The 16,614-nt window shown below is 37.1% G+C and overlaps 2 protein-coding genes across 2 annotated transcripts; one reads left to right on the top strand and one right to left on the bottom strand.

Moving 5' to 3' along the window:
- Positions 1 to 18: 18 nt before the first annotated feature.
- Positions 19 to 5,091, bottom strand: gltpd2b (glycolipid transfer protein domain containing 2b). The gene is made up of 5 exons (XM_056746793.1): positions 4,970 to 5,091; positions 3,100 to 3,576; positions 1,613 to 1,671; positions 1,353 to 1,525; positions 19 to 1,138 (listed from the first exon to the last, which is right to left on the bottom strand). Exons 2-5 carry the CDS (start codon positions 3,167 to 3,169, stop codon positions 601 to 603), a joined length of 840 nt encoding a protein of 279 aa, XP_056602771.1. The 5' UTR covers positions 3,170 to 3,576; positions 4,970 to 5,091; the 3' UTR covers positions 19 to 600.
- A 3,224-nt stretch (positions 5,092 to 8,315) lies between these two features.
- Positions 8,316 to 15,133, top strand: chrne (cholinergic receptor, nicotinic, epsilon). Its single transcript, XM_056746792.1, has 12 exons — positions 8,316 to 8,476; positions 9,227 to 9,360; positions 9,632 to 9,676; positions 10,095 to 10,204; positions 10,285 to 10,440; positions 10,535 to 10,638; positions 10,970 to 11,170; positions 11,318 to 11,432; positions 13,926 to 14,040; positions 14,151 to 14,358; positions 14,474 to 14,607; positions 14,684 to 15,133. Exons 1-12 carry the CDS (start codon positions 8,410 to 8,412, stop codon positions 14,849 to 14,851), a joined length of 1,557 nt encoding a protein of 518 aa, XP_056602770.1. The 5' UTR covers positions 8,316 to 8,409; the 3' UTR covers positions 14,852 to 15,133.
- The last annotated feature ends 1,481 nt before the right edge of the window (positions 15,134 to 16,614 follow it).

Below are 16,614 nucleotides of genomic sequence, written 5' to 3'. Positions count from 1 at the left end.
TCCAGAAAACAACTGACATCCACTAAGCAAAGTATGTTTAATAGTTGCAAGACAAGGTCATTTCACTTCTTTGGTTAGAGGTTCTGTGCTTTGAAAATAACTTTTACAGGTTTGTATGTTCCTTAAGTACATGAGATTTCATTCAATATGAAGTAAATCGAGCAGTACCTTACGCTTCTCTAGACAAAGAGGTCTTTATCAATCCAGGAATTTTACTGCTCAAGTATTGGCAATAACATATTTTATCTTTCAGTATGTAAAGTGTAAGTTAAATGTTTTTAGAAACAAAACAGCAGTCTACCTCTTTTGCTTAGAGATCTGTCTATTCCATTCCCAAACATCTGGTCTTAATAATTCTTGAGTAAAATAATCTTTGAGCACATCAGTAATACCGAAAGAACTGATATTGCTCAAGGTTGAACTGTAGTTTATCCAGAAACTGTCTTCAGTGATGTCTCATATAGGTTCAAAACCTGTATACTGTAGTTTCTTTCCCACTGATGTAATGTTTATGTGCCCGGCATGGTCCCGCTGATGGACCATTGGTGTTTATCAATGGCCAGTTTGGTCCTAATATTTCTTTCATCATCCCTCTCTCCCTCAGGGTAGGTTTAGCATTTTGTGTTCCCCGAGAGCTACTTCAGTCCTCTCGTACAGTTCTCCTATCTCTCTCACCATCCTCTCCAGCACCACAGCTGCTTCCGCCTGCGTGTCCACACACACCAACTGGTAGAAGTAAGGTCTCTCAGGTATAGCGATAAAGGCCATCTCCGCAGCTTTTCTCACCCACCAGGTATGATATTGGGCCAATGTACGCTGGTAAGTCTCTCTGCAGAGGTCGGCAGGCCTTCGCATGCGCTCTCCTTCCGCACTACCCTTTGCCAGCTCCCGCAGGAAGCTTTGAAGCCACAGAAGAGCACGATGCAAACGCAACAGAGTCCGACAGCCTGATTCCGTATATTTCTGAAAGTCCACCAAACCGATCTCAAGCTCCCACTCAATCATAGACCGAATCGTAGTGTAACCAAATGTGTCACCTGAGACTGTTGCTTTTTGGGCTAGATTACGGATAATGGAAGTCTTTGACTCGATTTCTTGAGATATTAAGCCCACCATTGGTCCCAAAGCTTCCATAAACCTTAAGGGAAAAAAAGGTTAATTTTTGTATGCTGTATGACATTTGTACTGTATGTATTACAGGTGTGGTCATAATTTTACAATCACGTTCACCTAAAAATAATCATGCATTGACTATATGATTGAAAGGGACTTGTATGGACAGTGTATGGCGAAGGCAAATAGCCGAAACGTGTAAAATATGACCACACCTGTAATTCTGGCTGCTAACTTACTTGATCAGTTCATCCCAGCTGGCCAGATACGGCTTTAGCAGCACATCATTGCCTGAGACTGGTGCCGCCTGAAGATGAGCCAGCAAATCAGCAACTTGAAACCTCTGACCAGGACAAAGTATCATTGGAGCATCACCCTCATCTGAGCTATTACTAATATTCAAAGACAGAACCTGAGAGGAAGACAGAGATAGTAAGTGAAACTACAGTGAAAGTGAGAGTGAAACACTACTCAGATTTTATTGTTTGACCACGCTCACCTTTTTGTTTGAAGTATTAATTCTATAACATGTATTCCACTCTTGTTCCAGACTTCCATCTGTAATGAAGAGCAGACAGAAATATAAATATAACAATCATGTGAAAAAGAAAAGCATACACATATGTTCCTGTGTTTCTATAGCTCCGTTGATAGAGCATTGTTACAAGTGCAAATGTAAAAGTGCATAAATGTTAAAAACTTGTTTGGTTAAAAATAAGCAAAATCAGTTATTGAGCGAGCATGTAAAAAAAGTGTTTATCAGTTATTTATAGTAAATTGAGCAGTTGATTTCCCAGAAAAGTTTAGTTTTCGAAACAGGTTGAAAGATTTGTAAAGTAACCTGCAATTGTATGTTTCAGGCAGAGATGGCGACAAAGAGTGAGATGTTACAGACTGCAGATTTAAACAATTTAAACCTTTAGAGTTTAAAAAGACTCAGCCATACTGTAGTGGTTATATCTCTGATGTTTTATATTATTAACCACTTACAATTAAACAAAAATAATAATAATGATGACTGTTTCATCATTATGTTAAAACAGATTTTCTTAGGTTCCATTCATTTATCTTCACAACACAACAATTAGTCTGTTTTATTTTTACTTGATTTTTGGAGCTCTATTTTCTTTTACTTTACACTGTAATTTATATTGAGATGTTTGAGAAATATGATTATAAACAGTATTATATATATATATATACATTATTATAGTTTATTAGTTAAGTCAATAACTTGTAACAGGTCTTGCCAAAACTGGATTTTATAAAAAAGGCAAAAATCTTAAAAGATTTTTGTTTAAAATCTATGTATTTCTCAGTGATCAACACCTGAGTACGACTTATATTTTGAAATCACAGCCACACAATAAACCTCAGTATGAACTCAGAGAGGCAGAACAATGAGAACAATGGTTGCAGTCTGTTTAGACCGAAATGCCCATATAATCATGAGATGAATGATAAGCACAGAAAAAAAACATCAAATGAGATCAAACAGTCTAACAAACACAAGTATTGACTGTTGACTAAAGTTCCAGGTACATTTAGAAGAGAAGTTCTACTATAATATCTCTCAATAGAGAAAAAATCCAATCATAACACCCCAGAATATTTAATAATAATTTAAAATTTTATGTTTGATATAGATAATCAAATTGATTTGACAAATTATGAAACATAAGGAATAATACAAAAAATAAATGATTGATGAGTACTGTTTACTCTCCTTCCCAGCCATGGCACAGTTATGATAAAGAGTAATGAAGTGAACAACATTAAATAAACTTCAAAGGCAATTGCAAAGTTCTTCAATCAAATATTTAAAAAACACGTCATAACCTCACTTTTAAATGTATCGACGTGGACATACACTCCTCCAAAAAAATTTAAAGCATTAAAGTAGCTATGTGTGGCAGATTCTGACTCATGCAAGAGATATGTGACATTCAATGTTATAAAGAAACATATAAATGAAGTCAAACTTACAGAGCCACAGGGAGCCAAGCAAAAAGAGGATGAGTACGATGGCCACACAAGCCCTGCATTTGACTCCCATAATTGAACCTCTATATCCTCCTTCTGCTACGTCTCCTCAGGTAGCGTTTTACCTTCTCAGTGAACACGCTCCCACTCTCTCTCCTCAACAGACATTATCCTCCACCAATGTGGTCAGAACTCTACGTCTTTTACATAGAGTCCAAGTCAATTTTTCGAAGGTGTTTCGTTCTTCACCCCACCTGAAACTGGCAGGCGAATCCCTGTTCACCCCTTTCAGTCTCAACATGTAACTTCCTGCTCTGTTACAGTTCTTTGTATCTGTTTAACAATGTCCATCCGCCTCCTTTTATGCTGTGTTGAATATTTGCCTTTATGTGGTCTACTGCTTTTTGCTGTTTGTGTTCTCTTTCTTATTTCCTCTCCTGCTCTTTCTGTAATGTACAGGCTCCAGTGATGTTGCTCAATCTGTGGGTTCATAGATAAGTCAAGCAAAACAAATCACTCCTTATTAGGAATGCATTACGCAACCTATAGTAACCTTTACACAGATATACACACGTGTACATCCATCACATGTCATAAATACCACCATAGAAAAAGAAAAGTATTTAAAACAATGCAAATGTCTCATTCAAATCTGCCATTCAAATGCGTCATATTCAAATTGTGAATTCAAATGTTCTGGTCTGGCAACTGACGTGGAATTTCTTTACGTCCTCTGGATTTTAGTGCAGCTGACAGACTCATAAAAGAGACTATTATGTTTATGAATTCAGATTTTATGAAGCTTTGAAGACCAATGTTCAACACAGACACATCAATTTGACCTGAAATGTCAGTGAGTACTTATGAAAGCTGTCATGCCCTCATAATACCACACCCCTCTAGGTTAACGGCTGACAATTTCCCTGTCCCAGTTTGGCAGAATATGTATGTATGTAGGCATTAGCAGTTTGTGTTTGTGGTACCATATTTAGACCCAACGGCTGATTTATAGATTTTAATTTGTTTACATGAAAGAAATCAGTCAGTGATCAAGGGCATCTTAATCAATAACAACACTATCTGGGTGATTGAATTTGATCCCTAAAGGTGATATAGTAAGAATCAATTTCTATTTTTGGGACTAGGAAGATCTGTACTTAATGCAGAATTTTACTCTTACTTAACCAAAATCAAATAGTTTGTTGAGGAACTAGTGTTTTGGCTATAAACCAATGGATCATAAGGCAATTGACACACACGCACATTTTTTTTATAAAGACAAAAACTATTGTGTATTGCAATTGTGCATTGTGTCTTTATGTTCCCTTTGTATATCAATACATTTTAATTGGACAGTTCAATACATTTCATTAGCAAAATCATAGAATATCATCCATCTAATATATATTGATGATTTTCTGCAGGGATGTATTAAGTACCTAAAAGCAATTCTTATCTAAAAGTACAAATGTCTTGCCAGAAAATTACTTTGGTAGAAGTGAAAGTAAACTTTTAGAATATGACTTGAGTAAAAGTCTTAAAGTAACAGATACATATTGCACTTAAGTATCAAAAGCACTTTTTATATTAAATTTACTTTAGTATGTAAAGTAAAATGTTTATATTTTTAGCATTATGATAAAAAAATGGTGCTTATATAGAAATTTACCACATTGAAAAAGCTCTTTCTCAAGCTCAGTGTTTTATCTCGAAAAAACATGTTGCCAACTTGCTAAACTTTCAAAGTACAAGTTCAAAAACCACATATTTACAACTTATCCATTTATAGATGTATATTTCCCTCCCACCCCAATATTATCGCTCTAAGAGAACAACTTGGAACAAAATCAGAACAAATCTGTCTGGCCCTTACCTCTTTCTTTCCTTGCATTTCCCTCACAGTAACAACGCAGTCATTTCATTCCTCATTGCAACTGAAAAAAATGCTGTTTATCTTTAATAGCAGCAGGACATTAAAACCTTGTGTTGAAATTTACATTTGCACATTGAGCTTTAATCAATGATTAGTTCAGCATTGTCATGGTGACCGGATCGCAGACTTGTCTATTTCAGTTCTGTTTCTATGCTTTTATTTTGTAGTAACGAACATGCTTAGGGGAGTAAAAGTATACATTTTGTTCAGGAAATGTAACGGAGTAAAAGTAAAAGTCTTCAGAAATATAGAGACTCAAGTAAAGTACAGATACTACCAGAAAATACTTAAGCACTTTAGGTCGCAGGGTTTGGGTGTTGACGAGTGTTTGCCTCAAAGCATGCAAGCCACGTCAAAGGTGTTCAGCTGGGTTCAGGTCTGGGCTTTATGCAGATCAGTCCAGTTGTTCCACAACAGACTGAAGGACACATTTCTTTTTAAACCTTGCTTTGTGCACACAGAGGCATTGTCATGTTGAAAACGATAAGGGCACTGCCCAAACTGTCGCTATACATACATATTGCATTAGGATTTGCGATCATGGAAATGACTTAAGTGGTCAAACCTGTTCATTAGAGGGGGGGGGAGATGGCACTTCTTTTGTCCATACAGTATTGTGTATTAGACACTGCTCGACACTCCCTCTACTGGAAGACAGGGAGAAACACAGCTGATTCTTTCTAGTATGAATGTACATGATCCTCTTGAACTTTGTTTGGAATTGCTTGTAATTTTTGGCCACCCCACCATTTATGAAGAAGACCATGTTTCTGTATAATAAATCATGGGTCAGTCTACTTGTCTGTTTAGTGGGATTTTATTATAATATTGTTTACTCTGCATGCATTGACTGTAAAACCCAACCGGAAGTGCTAATATGAGTGATTGGAACCCAACAGCTCGATGGGACAGAAATACAATGAATAAAAAACAGTTAAGAAAAGAAATAGATATCCATAAACTTTTAACACACATTTCAAACGCTCTCAATTTGGCATTTGATGTTTCTTCTGATATGCAGTGGCTGGTTACCCCCATGAAACATGGTTTGATTTCAGGTTATATTAATAGAACACAAAGTCCGGTATTCTCGCTCCAGTCAACATGCTTTGCAATGCAGTGACACTTAAGCCCATGTACCATAAACCAAGTGGCTGAGCCCTGGATTGACAATCATTCCATGGTTATGACTGAAACAGAATGTAATCACAAAAAACAGTTACTGAGCACAAAAAAAACTTGTGTGATATTTATGTACTTGTGAAAATATTTAAACAGTTATAGTTGTGTTGCTTATACTAATCCCTGGGTACTTTCCCAAGTAATGTTCAGATTATTTTTTACAGCCAAAAGAGACTTTGACAAAAGCTTTTATTGACTGTGAAAGTGTTTTTTTTCTGATGTTTATCCATGCTTTTAAAAGGTCTAGTATTAGCTATTATAGTGTTTGTTAGATCTGATAAAAAAATATAATGCGACACTGTAGTGGAGTAGGCAGGGGCGAGACCGTGGTTCGAGACCAGTGTGTAATTGTTAATGAGCGGCAGCTATGCGCGCACCGGTCTCGAACCACGTAGCAGATCGGAACATAAGAGAACGAGCGACCGGACCGTCGAAGAGAGAGGACCGGGCCCAAACATGTTTTATGGTTGTATGTATGTTTTGTGATGTTTTGTTCACCGGCGGTCGGCCGTGAGGGGCCGCCGGCTGTTATTATTTATATTAAAACTTTATTTTAAATGTTTGCCGGTTCCCAACTCCTTCCTTCCCTACTTTGAATCTATCTGCAGACACATCAGACCATTTTGAACATGATCTCACTACTCTGGCAGCCCCCATAACACACTGGTATGAACCTGCTTGGTACAATAAAATTGTACCTAATATTTTGTTATTTCTGTCAAATTCTCTTTCTCTCTCTTTTTCTTACACACAAACATACACGCGCTCACTCGTTTACTAAACAGAGATATTCCATAAAATTATTTTACTGTATACACAGTTATAAAAACTATATACTTGTCTTTGGAAACACTTTCTTGGAAACACTTCAGCACAAGTCATCATCTGATTGGTTGAATTTTCCAGGATTTCTGGGGGAGGTGCGTGTCCCGTTCTTTAAACGTCCGCCTGGAAACAAAACGAAGCCGTCTTATTGAAGTAAGCAGTCATGTTTACATCGGTTGCAATAAGAATTCATCACGATCCACTTAATTATTTCTTAATATTCTTAAACTTTTGACATCTTCGTGAATGTACACCAGTCTGTTAAAGCGGGGACATTTCCAGTCTTATAAATATGACACTGCACAAAACGAAACGTGATTGGTGGCTTTTCCTGTCAGTCATATGGCCTCTTGGTAGGGCCTTGGCCGATGAATGCGGTCAAAGTTCACAGACCTTTAGTAAGAAGGTCTGGCTATGTGAGACTGATACTACACAACTCTTAATGTACCTTAACCCTAGCATCTTCAGAATAAAAACAAACATATTCTATAGACGGTTTCATCGGACGCACGTTGGGCTGAAGTTAACTTCCAGTCTGTGTTTGGTTAGAATATAGCAGTTTATTTTACATTTAATTTATATTGACATTATTGTTTTAAAGTACATTAATTGTATTAAATTACATTAAAACTTATTAACAGTTATTGATTCGTTGATTCTTTGCTGAAAACGTTTAATAGTTTGTTTGTTTTTTACAAATGAGGACGTCCCAAAAAAGTGTTTTTTCAAGTTTTGCTTTTTTTAATGGCACACATTACACACAACCATCCACATCTCTTGCATGTACCTTGTTCCAGGGGTAGTACATAGCAGGGCATACTGTCCAGACACACACTGGTTATTTATACCCTTGTGCAGGGGATAAAGCAACACTGCGGCCCCTCAGCCGGCCCCTACACCTGTTAACATTGCTTAGCATTTCCTTAGACTGAAACACCATCCCTTAAAGGAGAACAACACTATCGAAACCAGTTATGTTCAGCTTTATTAACATATTATGATACTCCTATGAAAGCATTGCTGTCGATATATTCTCAAACCAGTTAAGCAGTGAGGGGAAAGATTTGAACTGGAGTCTCCTGCCACCATGTTATGGCGCTATTTATAGTACCGAGGTCAATAACAGAAAAAGTAGAGAACTGTCCCTCACAATCTGCATTATTGTCACATATTAGAGGCATTTAACGATATTGGTGAAGGATATTGAATGTGACTTTAAGAGCAGCGCTGTAACTCGAGCCTCGTGCAGTGACAGCTGTATAGGAGCGAGCCAGAGAGAGACAGCTCCACACTGACTTGTCCAAAATAACGTGTCTATCTCTTTGTTAGCAACTTTTAAGACAGTCATCGGTGACATATTGCCGACCAAGGTGATGGCGGCTCAATTTGGCAGGACGTGTATAGTGGCATTTGCGCTTGTCGCCTGCACTTTATTACAAGGTATGTGTTCTTGTGTACATCCAATTTTTGAGTCTTACCAATAAATGTGGAGTAGTCTTACTGACTGTGACACACTTGATTCTGCACTTGCTATAAGAAAATGAACCATTACTGTTTTTATTATGGTAAAAGTTTTTTTTCTGGCAGATTGATTAAAATTTGTATTACCATAGTTTTACGATAAATATGGTGAAATTATGCTTACTGTGATTTACTTCAATGTAAATTTTGTGGTATAGTTTTAGCACAAATCATTTGTTATGCTACGGAAACTGTTGTAAAACCATGGTTACTATAAGTTTTATACCACACACACTCTCTCTCTCTCTCTCTCTCTCTCTCTATATATATATATATATATATATATATATATATATATATGTATATATATTACTGTGAATGAGCTTCATAGTGCTTAGTCAGTATAGTTTTGAATAGCTGAGATGTCTTTGTGATTAAGTGACATATCACAATTCACATTCTTTGTAACCTGCAATGTAATCTGTACAGTGTATTAACAAGAGAAAATATATGAAGGTAAAGTTTTGAACTGCTGCAGGAATTATTAAACATGTTTTACAAAATTAAGAAACTGTACAGTAAAATAGTAACAGAGCACTATACACGTAACACACAACATTAGTGTTCTGTTGACTTTTGCAACACGTTTCACATATTTCAACATTTATATTTTAGACAAAGTAATCAAAGTAGGGATCAAAAACAATCTTCAATCTTCTGTCTTTGCAGTCAATGGAAATGAGGAGTCGAAGCTACTTGCAGATAAGTTTAAAAACTACAATAAAAATATTCGACCAGCAAGAAACCCAGAAGAAAAAGTGAAGGTTCAAGTCAAGCTCACCCTGACCAATCTTATTTCTTTGGTAACTAATTTTATCTTTCTGCACATTTATATAGAATTTACATTATTATTAATCCATTTCAGACTCTGTTGGTGTAAACACCCGTACATGGAAACATAAATTAGTAACAAAACGTTTTGTAACATTATTATGTCATTACTTATTGACTTAGGTGCGGTGAAGATTTATGGCAATTCATATAAAAATAGTCTGTGATTTATTTAATAAGTATGATGTTCAAGGGATAGTTAAAGACCATTTACATTTTGGGAAATGTTTTCTCCCTAAACAGAATGAGAAAGAGGAAACTCTTACTACAAATGTCTGGATTGAGATTGTAAGTATGCATGCAATCTATTGTAATGCAACCTCCTATGTTGCTTAAGACATGTGATGCTCCGAGTTACCTGCGTAAAACTCTTTAAATAAAATCATTAAGAAGTCTGAAAATATTTAGGTATTCAAATCGGAAATGTCCTTTAGCTATTTCTCTTTCCCTGCATCATATCGCCATTCTTTTCCGAGTAATTTTCTGTCTCATTCTATCTCTCCATTATAATCTAAGTTGCTTTACTATTTTTTGAATATACCTTTATAAATAATTTTTAATTCTGTCATTTCTAGATAATGAACCACCTGTTATCCTTAAATGTATCGGACTTTGTGTATAGTTTACAGCTTTTTCTCTTCAATCTCCTTCACTTTTTCTCTGCTTCTCCTTTATTCTATCCTTCACGTATCTGATACATAATCAGCAATGGTCAGATTATCGACTTGCTTGGAATACATCGGAGTATCATGGTATTGACCTGATCCGTGTGCCATACAACACTGTCTGGCTGCCAGATATAGTATTAGAAAATAAGTGAGTAACAGTTTTGCTATTACCTGCTTGCTGTTGCTTCAAAAGACGTTTAAACACATTTTTTCCCACTGTCTTTACAGCATTGACGGCAAGTTTGATGTGGCATACTATGCTAATGTGCTGATTTCGAATGATGGCTCTATGTACTGGCTTCCCCCTGCCATCTACCGCAGTACCTGTGCTATTGAGATCACCTACTTCCCTTTTGACTGGCAAAACTGCACCTTAGTATTCAGGTTGGCAAAGAGTTGTGTTTTAACGTTATTTTTGGTAATGTCATTTAGTGCTTATTTATAAATGACAAAAACGTATTGGTTTGTACATCTGTAGGTCTCAGACATACAGTGCCAATGAAATTTTTATAATGTTGGCAGAAGATGGAGAAACAGGGAAGCCTATTGAGTGGGTGGACATTGACCCTGAGGCCTTCACAGGTGACACATGCTTCACTATTTATTCTTCACACGGCAGGCTAAAGTAGTGAAGATTAATCGCTGATTTCAAATGAATAAATTCTGCTATTACCTACTACATTTTGTTCTTAAGAATCTTTACTCAACGAAAAGTAATATAGGTTGGGAACAACGTTAGCATTCGATAATAATGACATGGCAGAACTGTAGACAATATATGACTGCATCACAGTCCGAACAGAGGGAGTCAGTAACAGACTGAAACACATTCAATGCTTCATAATGATTTGGTAAATTCACACTGAAGAAGTTACTCATCAGATACATGGTAACAATCATTTGGTCTCCACAGAGAATGGGGAGTGGGCAATCAAGCATCGCCCTGCCCGTAAACTGACAAACCCACGCTATTCTCCAGATGATCTAGAGTACCAGGAAGTGTATTATAATCTCATCATTCAGAGGAAACCACTCTTCTACATCATCAACATCATTTTGCCCTGCTCTCTTATCTCCTCTCTTGTGGTTCTGGCCTACTTTCTCCCTGCTCAAGGTCTTTGTGCATGTATTACTGAAGTTTTTCTTCAAGTATTGTTACACCTCTGCTTTGTTTTTATATTATTTATTTATTGCATTCTGTCGTTCTATGTACATAACGTCTTTGTGTCTCTCTCCGTCTATCTTTCTATCTTTGTTTTAGCCGGAGGGCAGAAGCTGACCGTGTCCATTTCGGTGCTGTTGGCTCAGACTGTGTTTCTCTTCCTGATTGCTCAGAAAATTCCAGAAACTTCACTTTCTGTGCCTCTCATTGGCAAGTGAGTGTCAGAGTGTGTTCTTAACTGTTTTTTCTTAAGGAACTGGATTTTTTTTGGACATCAACCCAATACGGCACCAAAACATACAAAAGTTTAAAACAAAAAGGCACAATATGTAATAATTTTGAAATATCTAAAAACCACTTCCAAAGTGTAATATATTTCATGCAGTTGTGTACTTGCATTATCCCAAATGTTACCAAGATTGTGCAAATCTAGATAAATTCTTAATTTAAATAAAGGCTCGTTCCTTGTCTCCCTTGGAATTGTTGCATATCAGTGACTTAATATCCGCACTATCCTTAGTTTCCGGTTGTAACTAATAAAACAAGGATTTATATCAGTGTGGCATTTTTGAAATGGGGAGCATTACACTACCAAATCATTTGACATAGTCAAATATCAGTGACGGGCTAACGTAGCATTATATTCCACGTTTCTTGCAGCTAGTTCATTACGATTCCATAAAACAATGTTATCAAACGTAATAAATTCATTCATTACCTCATCTGTGAACATGATGTACGATCTCCAACAGCTCTGGATGGAGAAAACGACATCTCCCATCATTCCACTATCCAACTAAATGTCATTGAGCGTCTCCTTTGTTGTTGTTGTTGTTGTTGTTGTAAAACTGCACCATCTAGCGGTCCAAATTTACATACAGTGCCTTTAAATCAAACACAGAAATGTATTATTATTTCTGTATAGATGATTTCAAACTGACAACATAAACAAACTTTAACTGTGAATGCACGCGTTCGTGGACTGCCCTTAACTTCCGGTACACGTTAAGTGCACCGTGCGCAGTGGATTTTTTATGTTTCTAGGTAACCACCGAAACAGCTGTCCTGTCAGTCAAGGATTAAAGTGCAAGAGCTATAGTTGCGGATAACCAGGGGTGCCGCAAGAAATTCTGGGCCCTATGGAAACCCAAATTTCTGGGCCCCCTACAAATAGGAAAATAAAAAGGGGGGCTGCTCTTGTGGGCCCTAAATCAGCCTGGGCCCTTAGAATCGTCCAAACCTTCCACCCCTTTACGGCGCCCATGCTGATAACTGTCATATTATCAGAAACATTAAAAAGGTACAAGCAGAGGGCGCTTGCTCTGACCTTGATCAGTTAACCCACATCATTCAACACAAGTTTCTACTTCACCATTGCAGTCTCCGGACGATTCAAGCAACTGTAAAGTTCCGTCACCACATATGCCCGCCTGTCCTTTAATTTGACTGGACAATGGAAAAAAAGGCGCATAACATGAAGCACTTTTCTGCGTAGAGTTTTTTTTAACATTATGCAACAAGAGCGCTCTGCCAAAAACAGGAGGTGCAGAAGGCGGACCAAACCGCGAGGCGCGCAGCTGGCATAAGTGGCATAACAATTCAAAAGAGTCACGTCTAATATCAATAAACGCTCTCTATATGATTGACCCCTTAGGGGCGATTCACATTTTGCGTCTAAAAGAGCGCGGAAAACGTGAGCCGCACTGCTTTCTAATGCGTATGGCATTCTGAAAAGTTGAACTATTAAACTTTAGAAAAACGGGAGTGCCGCACCGCATGCACATCGCAACTGCGCCCTATTTGCCCTGCCACGTGTTTACATTTTAAATAACGAACTTCAGTACGAAAAGACGCAACATGTGAATCGCCCTTTACTCGGCTAAACTCGTCTCTCCAATATTTTGAATTTAAACTCCGACACCAAGCTCAACCGCTAGATGTCACAGTGTCGCAGTCATAGATCGGTACATAAACATGCAAATGAATGTTTTTTACATTTTTGCTGACAAAAGAAATCATTAACTTTTTATAGCAAGGTTATAATTAAGACTATAATTATGTAAAGATAAAATGTTTGTGATAAAACAATAGCCTACTTTGTACTACTAAATATGTTTTCTAGGTCAACGTGACACAAAACAGTAACATCTTTTAACACAATTCAAATGTAAATTTAGAGAATGCATAAACAGAAAGATTTCAAAGTTTCAAAACTTGTTTATTTAATTTTCCTATCATAAGGTAATTTATTATTATCTCAACTCAACTTTATTTATATAGCGCTTTTTACAATTTTCATTGTTACAAAGCAGCTGTACATGAGACACATTGAATACAAGTATGAATTCGAAAGCAGCCTCCCCCCGGCCAGGCAGATAGCGCAAAACATTATGCAAACGGTTGTGAGGAACCCAAAACTCCCATCGAGAATAAAAACCTCAGGGGAACCCAGGCCCAACCAGGGGATTCCAGTTCCCCTCTGGCAAAAGCTGCTGCCTCTGCACAAGCTCAACAGTGCTTGCACAACAAGGCTTAATAAAATATAAAAATTAAGGATTTAAGATTATCATTAACAATCTAATAGCATTTTAAATGTTGTAGGAATAACAAAGTTGTCGCAGGTAATACTGTTTTTCCCAGCTATCCAACTTTCAGTCTTTCTAATTCACTCATTCATCGTATTTCCCATTTTCTTGCTCTGTTTCAGATATTTGATTTTCGTCATGTGTATGACCACACTGATTGTAACCAACTGCATCATCGTCCTCAACTTCTCCCTCCGCAGTCCCAGTACACACACGATGTCAAACACTTTCAGACATGTGCGCCTGTGGACCTTTTGCTTAATATTACCTTTTACAATTCTATAGAAACTACGTTGTCTATTAACACGATTCCTTCTTTTTACATTACGTCCCTCATCCACCATTAGATTTTTCTCGAGGTGGTCCCTCGTTTTCTCGGCATGGCCTCGGTTCTGGAAGAGGAGGGGCCAGGAGGTGGGGCGCATGAAATGAGAGAGAGGAGACGCAGTTCGTTTGGACTGATGCAGAGGGCCGAAGAATATGTACTGAAACAGCCACGCAGTGAGATGATGTTTGACAAACAGAGAGAGAGACACGGACTCATGCGCACAATCGGTAACACAATCATAACACAACTAGCAGTTCAATGACGCAAATCGCAGTTCGCAACTTTTTTACATCTGTCATCTGATGTATTTCCTGTTTTGTGCATGTGTATGTCTCCCTCTAGTGGATGAAATTGATATAAGCAATACGGCGAACCTCTACAAGAGTCTGGCGAAAACAGCTCCAGAGATAAAAGAATGTGTAGATGCCTGCAACTTCATTGCTGAATCCACAAAGCAGCAGAATGACATTGGATCTGTAAGTGTGTGTGCGCCTTGTTCCTGCGTTCATTCATATGCAGGAGTCTCATCTGTTTTCTCTCTTTGTTGCTCAGGAGATGGAGAGTTGGGTGTTGATTGGTAAGGTGATCGATAAAGTTTGTTTCTGGGTAGCCATGCTGCTTTTCTCCATTGGCACAGTGGCCATTTTCCTCATGGGTCACTTCAACCAGGCACCTGAGTACCCATTTCCTTGGGAGAACAAGAAGTATGTCCCTGAGTGAAGACTCTATAATGACTCCGTCCTACAGATAAAGGTGGACTAGGCGAGAAAGAAAATGTGTGGTCTGCTTACCCATGGCATCGGATCATTAGCAAGACAGGAGATTTCCAGATGGAGATGCTCAAGATTTAAACACTATGTTTGACTTGATATGGAATTGTGTCTTATACTTGATATAAGGTACTTTAGGTTTCTATGGATTGTTAAACTACAGTAAAATGTTTGTGCTCTCATCCCATGTTGTGAATGCACTTATTTTTAAGAATAAATATAGGCTACACTAGGGGAATTTGAGCTTCATTTAGCCTATAAACATACATTACATTTGTGAAAGTTAAACTAAATAGTAAACAGTAAATATAATTAAAAAAGTGGCTATCCAACTCCATGCAGTGGAATGCTGCTAACTCATGTTGCCATCTCTGTTTAAAGTATTTATTACTGTTGACAGTTTTTGTCACATTAGTTACTCGCTATATGATTATCTTCACTTAAAGTCCCGTTTTAAACACTTCAAACACACTTTGAAAAAATATTTGTTGTTCTTTGCTGGTCAGACAATTTTTTTTAGTTAATTCAACTTAATTTGAAACTGAATATCTCATTGAGTTGATTAAACTCTTGAGTTGACTAATAATTTTACGTTGCACTTTTATGATTTATTCAATTGATACTACAATTTATTGACAGTGAGTTCGGTTTCTAATATTTGAAATACAGGTAATAGAGTTTTTTTTAATACTGTACATGCATGTCAGTTTGTGTTTGTTCTTTTATTAATTTCTCTAACTTTACTTTTGCAATGGTGACTTTGCTTATGTTTAATATTTACTATAAACTTCTATGCAACTTGCCACACTTACAATGAACAACTGAATTTGTGCAGTTCACTTCCATGTCTTAAGATATGCAGCGCAAACACACAGGAAACAAGAACTACTTTGGTCTGTTTGTAAGAACTCAATTGAAACACGCATTAAGCATTAAGTTGTTATCATTACGGCACCGTATATGAACTAAAAACCTTTGATATTAAAGTAACTGACATACCCTTGATAAGACTGAATTCATGTTGAGCTCTGCATGTAACCAATTGTACCTTAACATGTGTCTTTAATGTGCTAAATCCAATTGTATACGCTGAAAACAATTCTTCATGTTTGTCTCTAAAATCATCTAACACTATTTCAGCGGTCCCAATGAGAGAGGATGCACATACTGTATACAAAGGAAGCGGGTAGCAATTTAATTTGAGTTTTCAGAGTAGACAAATAGTATAAGTTGTTGGGTATTGAAAAAACAGTTTGGATGTATAAAATCTGCTTAAAGCAGTATAATCTAACGATTACAAGTTAAAGCGGGTTGCATCTGCATATAGTGCACAGTGTTGCTCTACTTATATGTGAAAGGTATTTTTAAAACAGACTCGTTCATATTTTTATAAACCCAATGACTACATTTCCTGTACTGTCCGGCCTACACCTCAAAGTTTTAATTCTATGCGAATTGCAGAGGTTCCACATGTTCTCTGATGTCAAAATAAGAGGCAAGCTGTATACAAACTGTTGCCTCTTGAGTACATATGATCATATTGTTACACTAAGAAGCTGTTGCAGTAATAAATGTTGTTGCGTCACATGTATGGGTGATACGGTAAACATTTCGAAATTGTAGCCTATATTAACTTGCTTACGAGAGAAAGAGTGAACAAGTACACATTTGAAACTATTTACTTGAATAAACCGAGCAACGATTACAAAGTCT

The sequence above is a fragment of the Triplophysa dalaica genome, chromosome 4, assembly GCF_015846415.1.
Source record: "Triplophysa dalaica isolate WHDGS20190420 chromosome 4, ASM1584641v1, whole genome shotgun sequence".
Lineage (NCBI taxonomy): Eukaryota > Metazoa > Chordata > Actinopteri > Cypriniformes > Nemacheilidae > Triplophysa > Triplophysa dalaica.
This window is presented reverse-complemented; position numbering and strand designations above follow the sequence as displayed.

Excerpts from the sequence above, each read along its gene's own strand:
- gltpd2b (XM_056746793.1), bottom strand. The coding sequence starts at position 3,169 with ATGGGAGTCAAATGCAGGGCTTGTGTGGCCATCGTACTCATCCTCTTT. Across the intron at positions 1,526-1,612 it reads TTAATACTTCAAACAAAAAG|GTTCTGTCTTTGAATATTAG; the intron begins GTGAGCGTGGTC and ends TCTTCCTCTCAG. Across the intron at positions 1,139-1,352 it reads AGCTGGGATGAACTGATCAA|GTTTATGGAAGCTTTGGGAC; the intron begins GTAAGTTAGCAG and ends TTTTCCCTTAAG.
- chrne (XM_056746792.1), top strand. The coding sequence starts at position 8,410 with ATGGCGGCTCAATTTGGCAGGACGTGTATAGTGGCATTTGCGCTTGTC. Across the intron at positions 8,477-9,226 it reads CGCCTGCACTTTATTACAAG|TCAATGGAAATGAGGAGTCG; the intron begins GTATGTGTTCTT and ends CTGTCTTTGCAG. Across the intron at positions 10,441-10,534 it reads AACTGCACCTTAGTATTCAG|GTCTCAGACATACAGTGCCA; the intron begins GTTGGCAAAGAG and ends GTACATCTGTAG.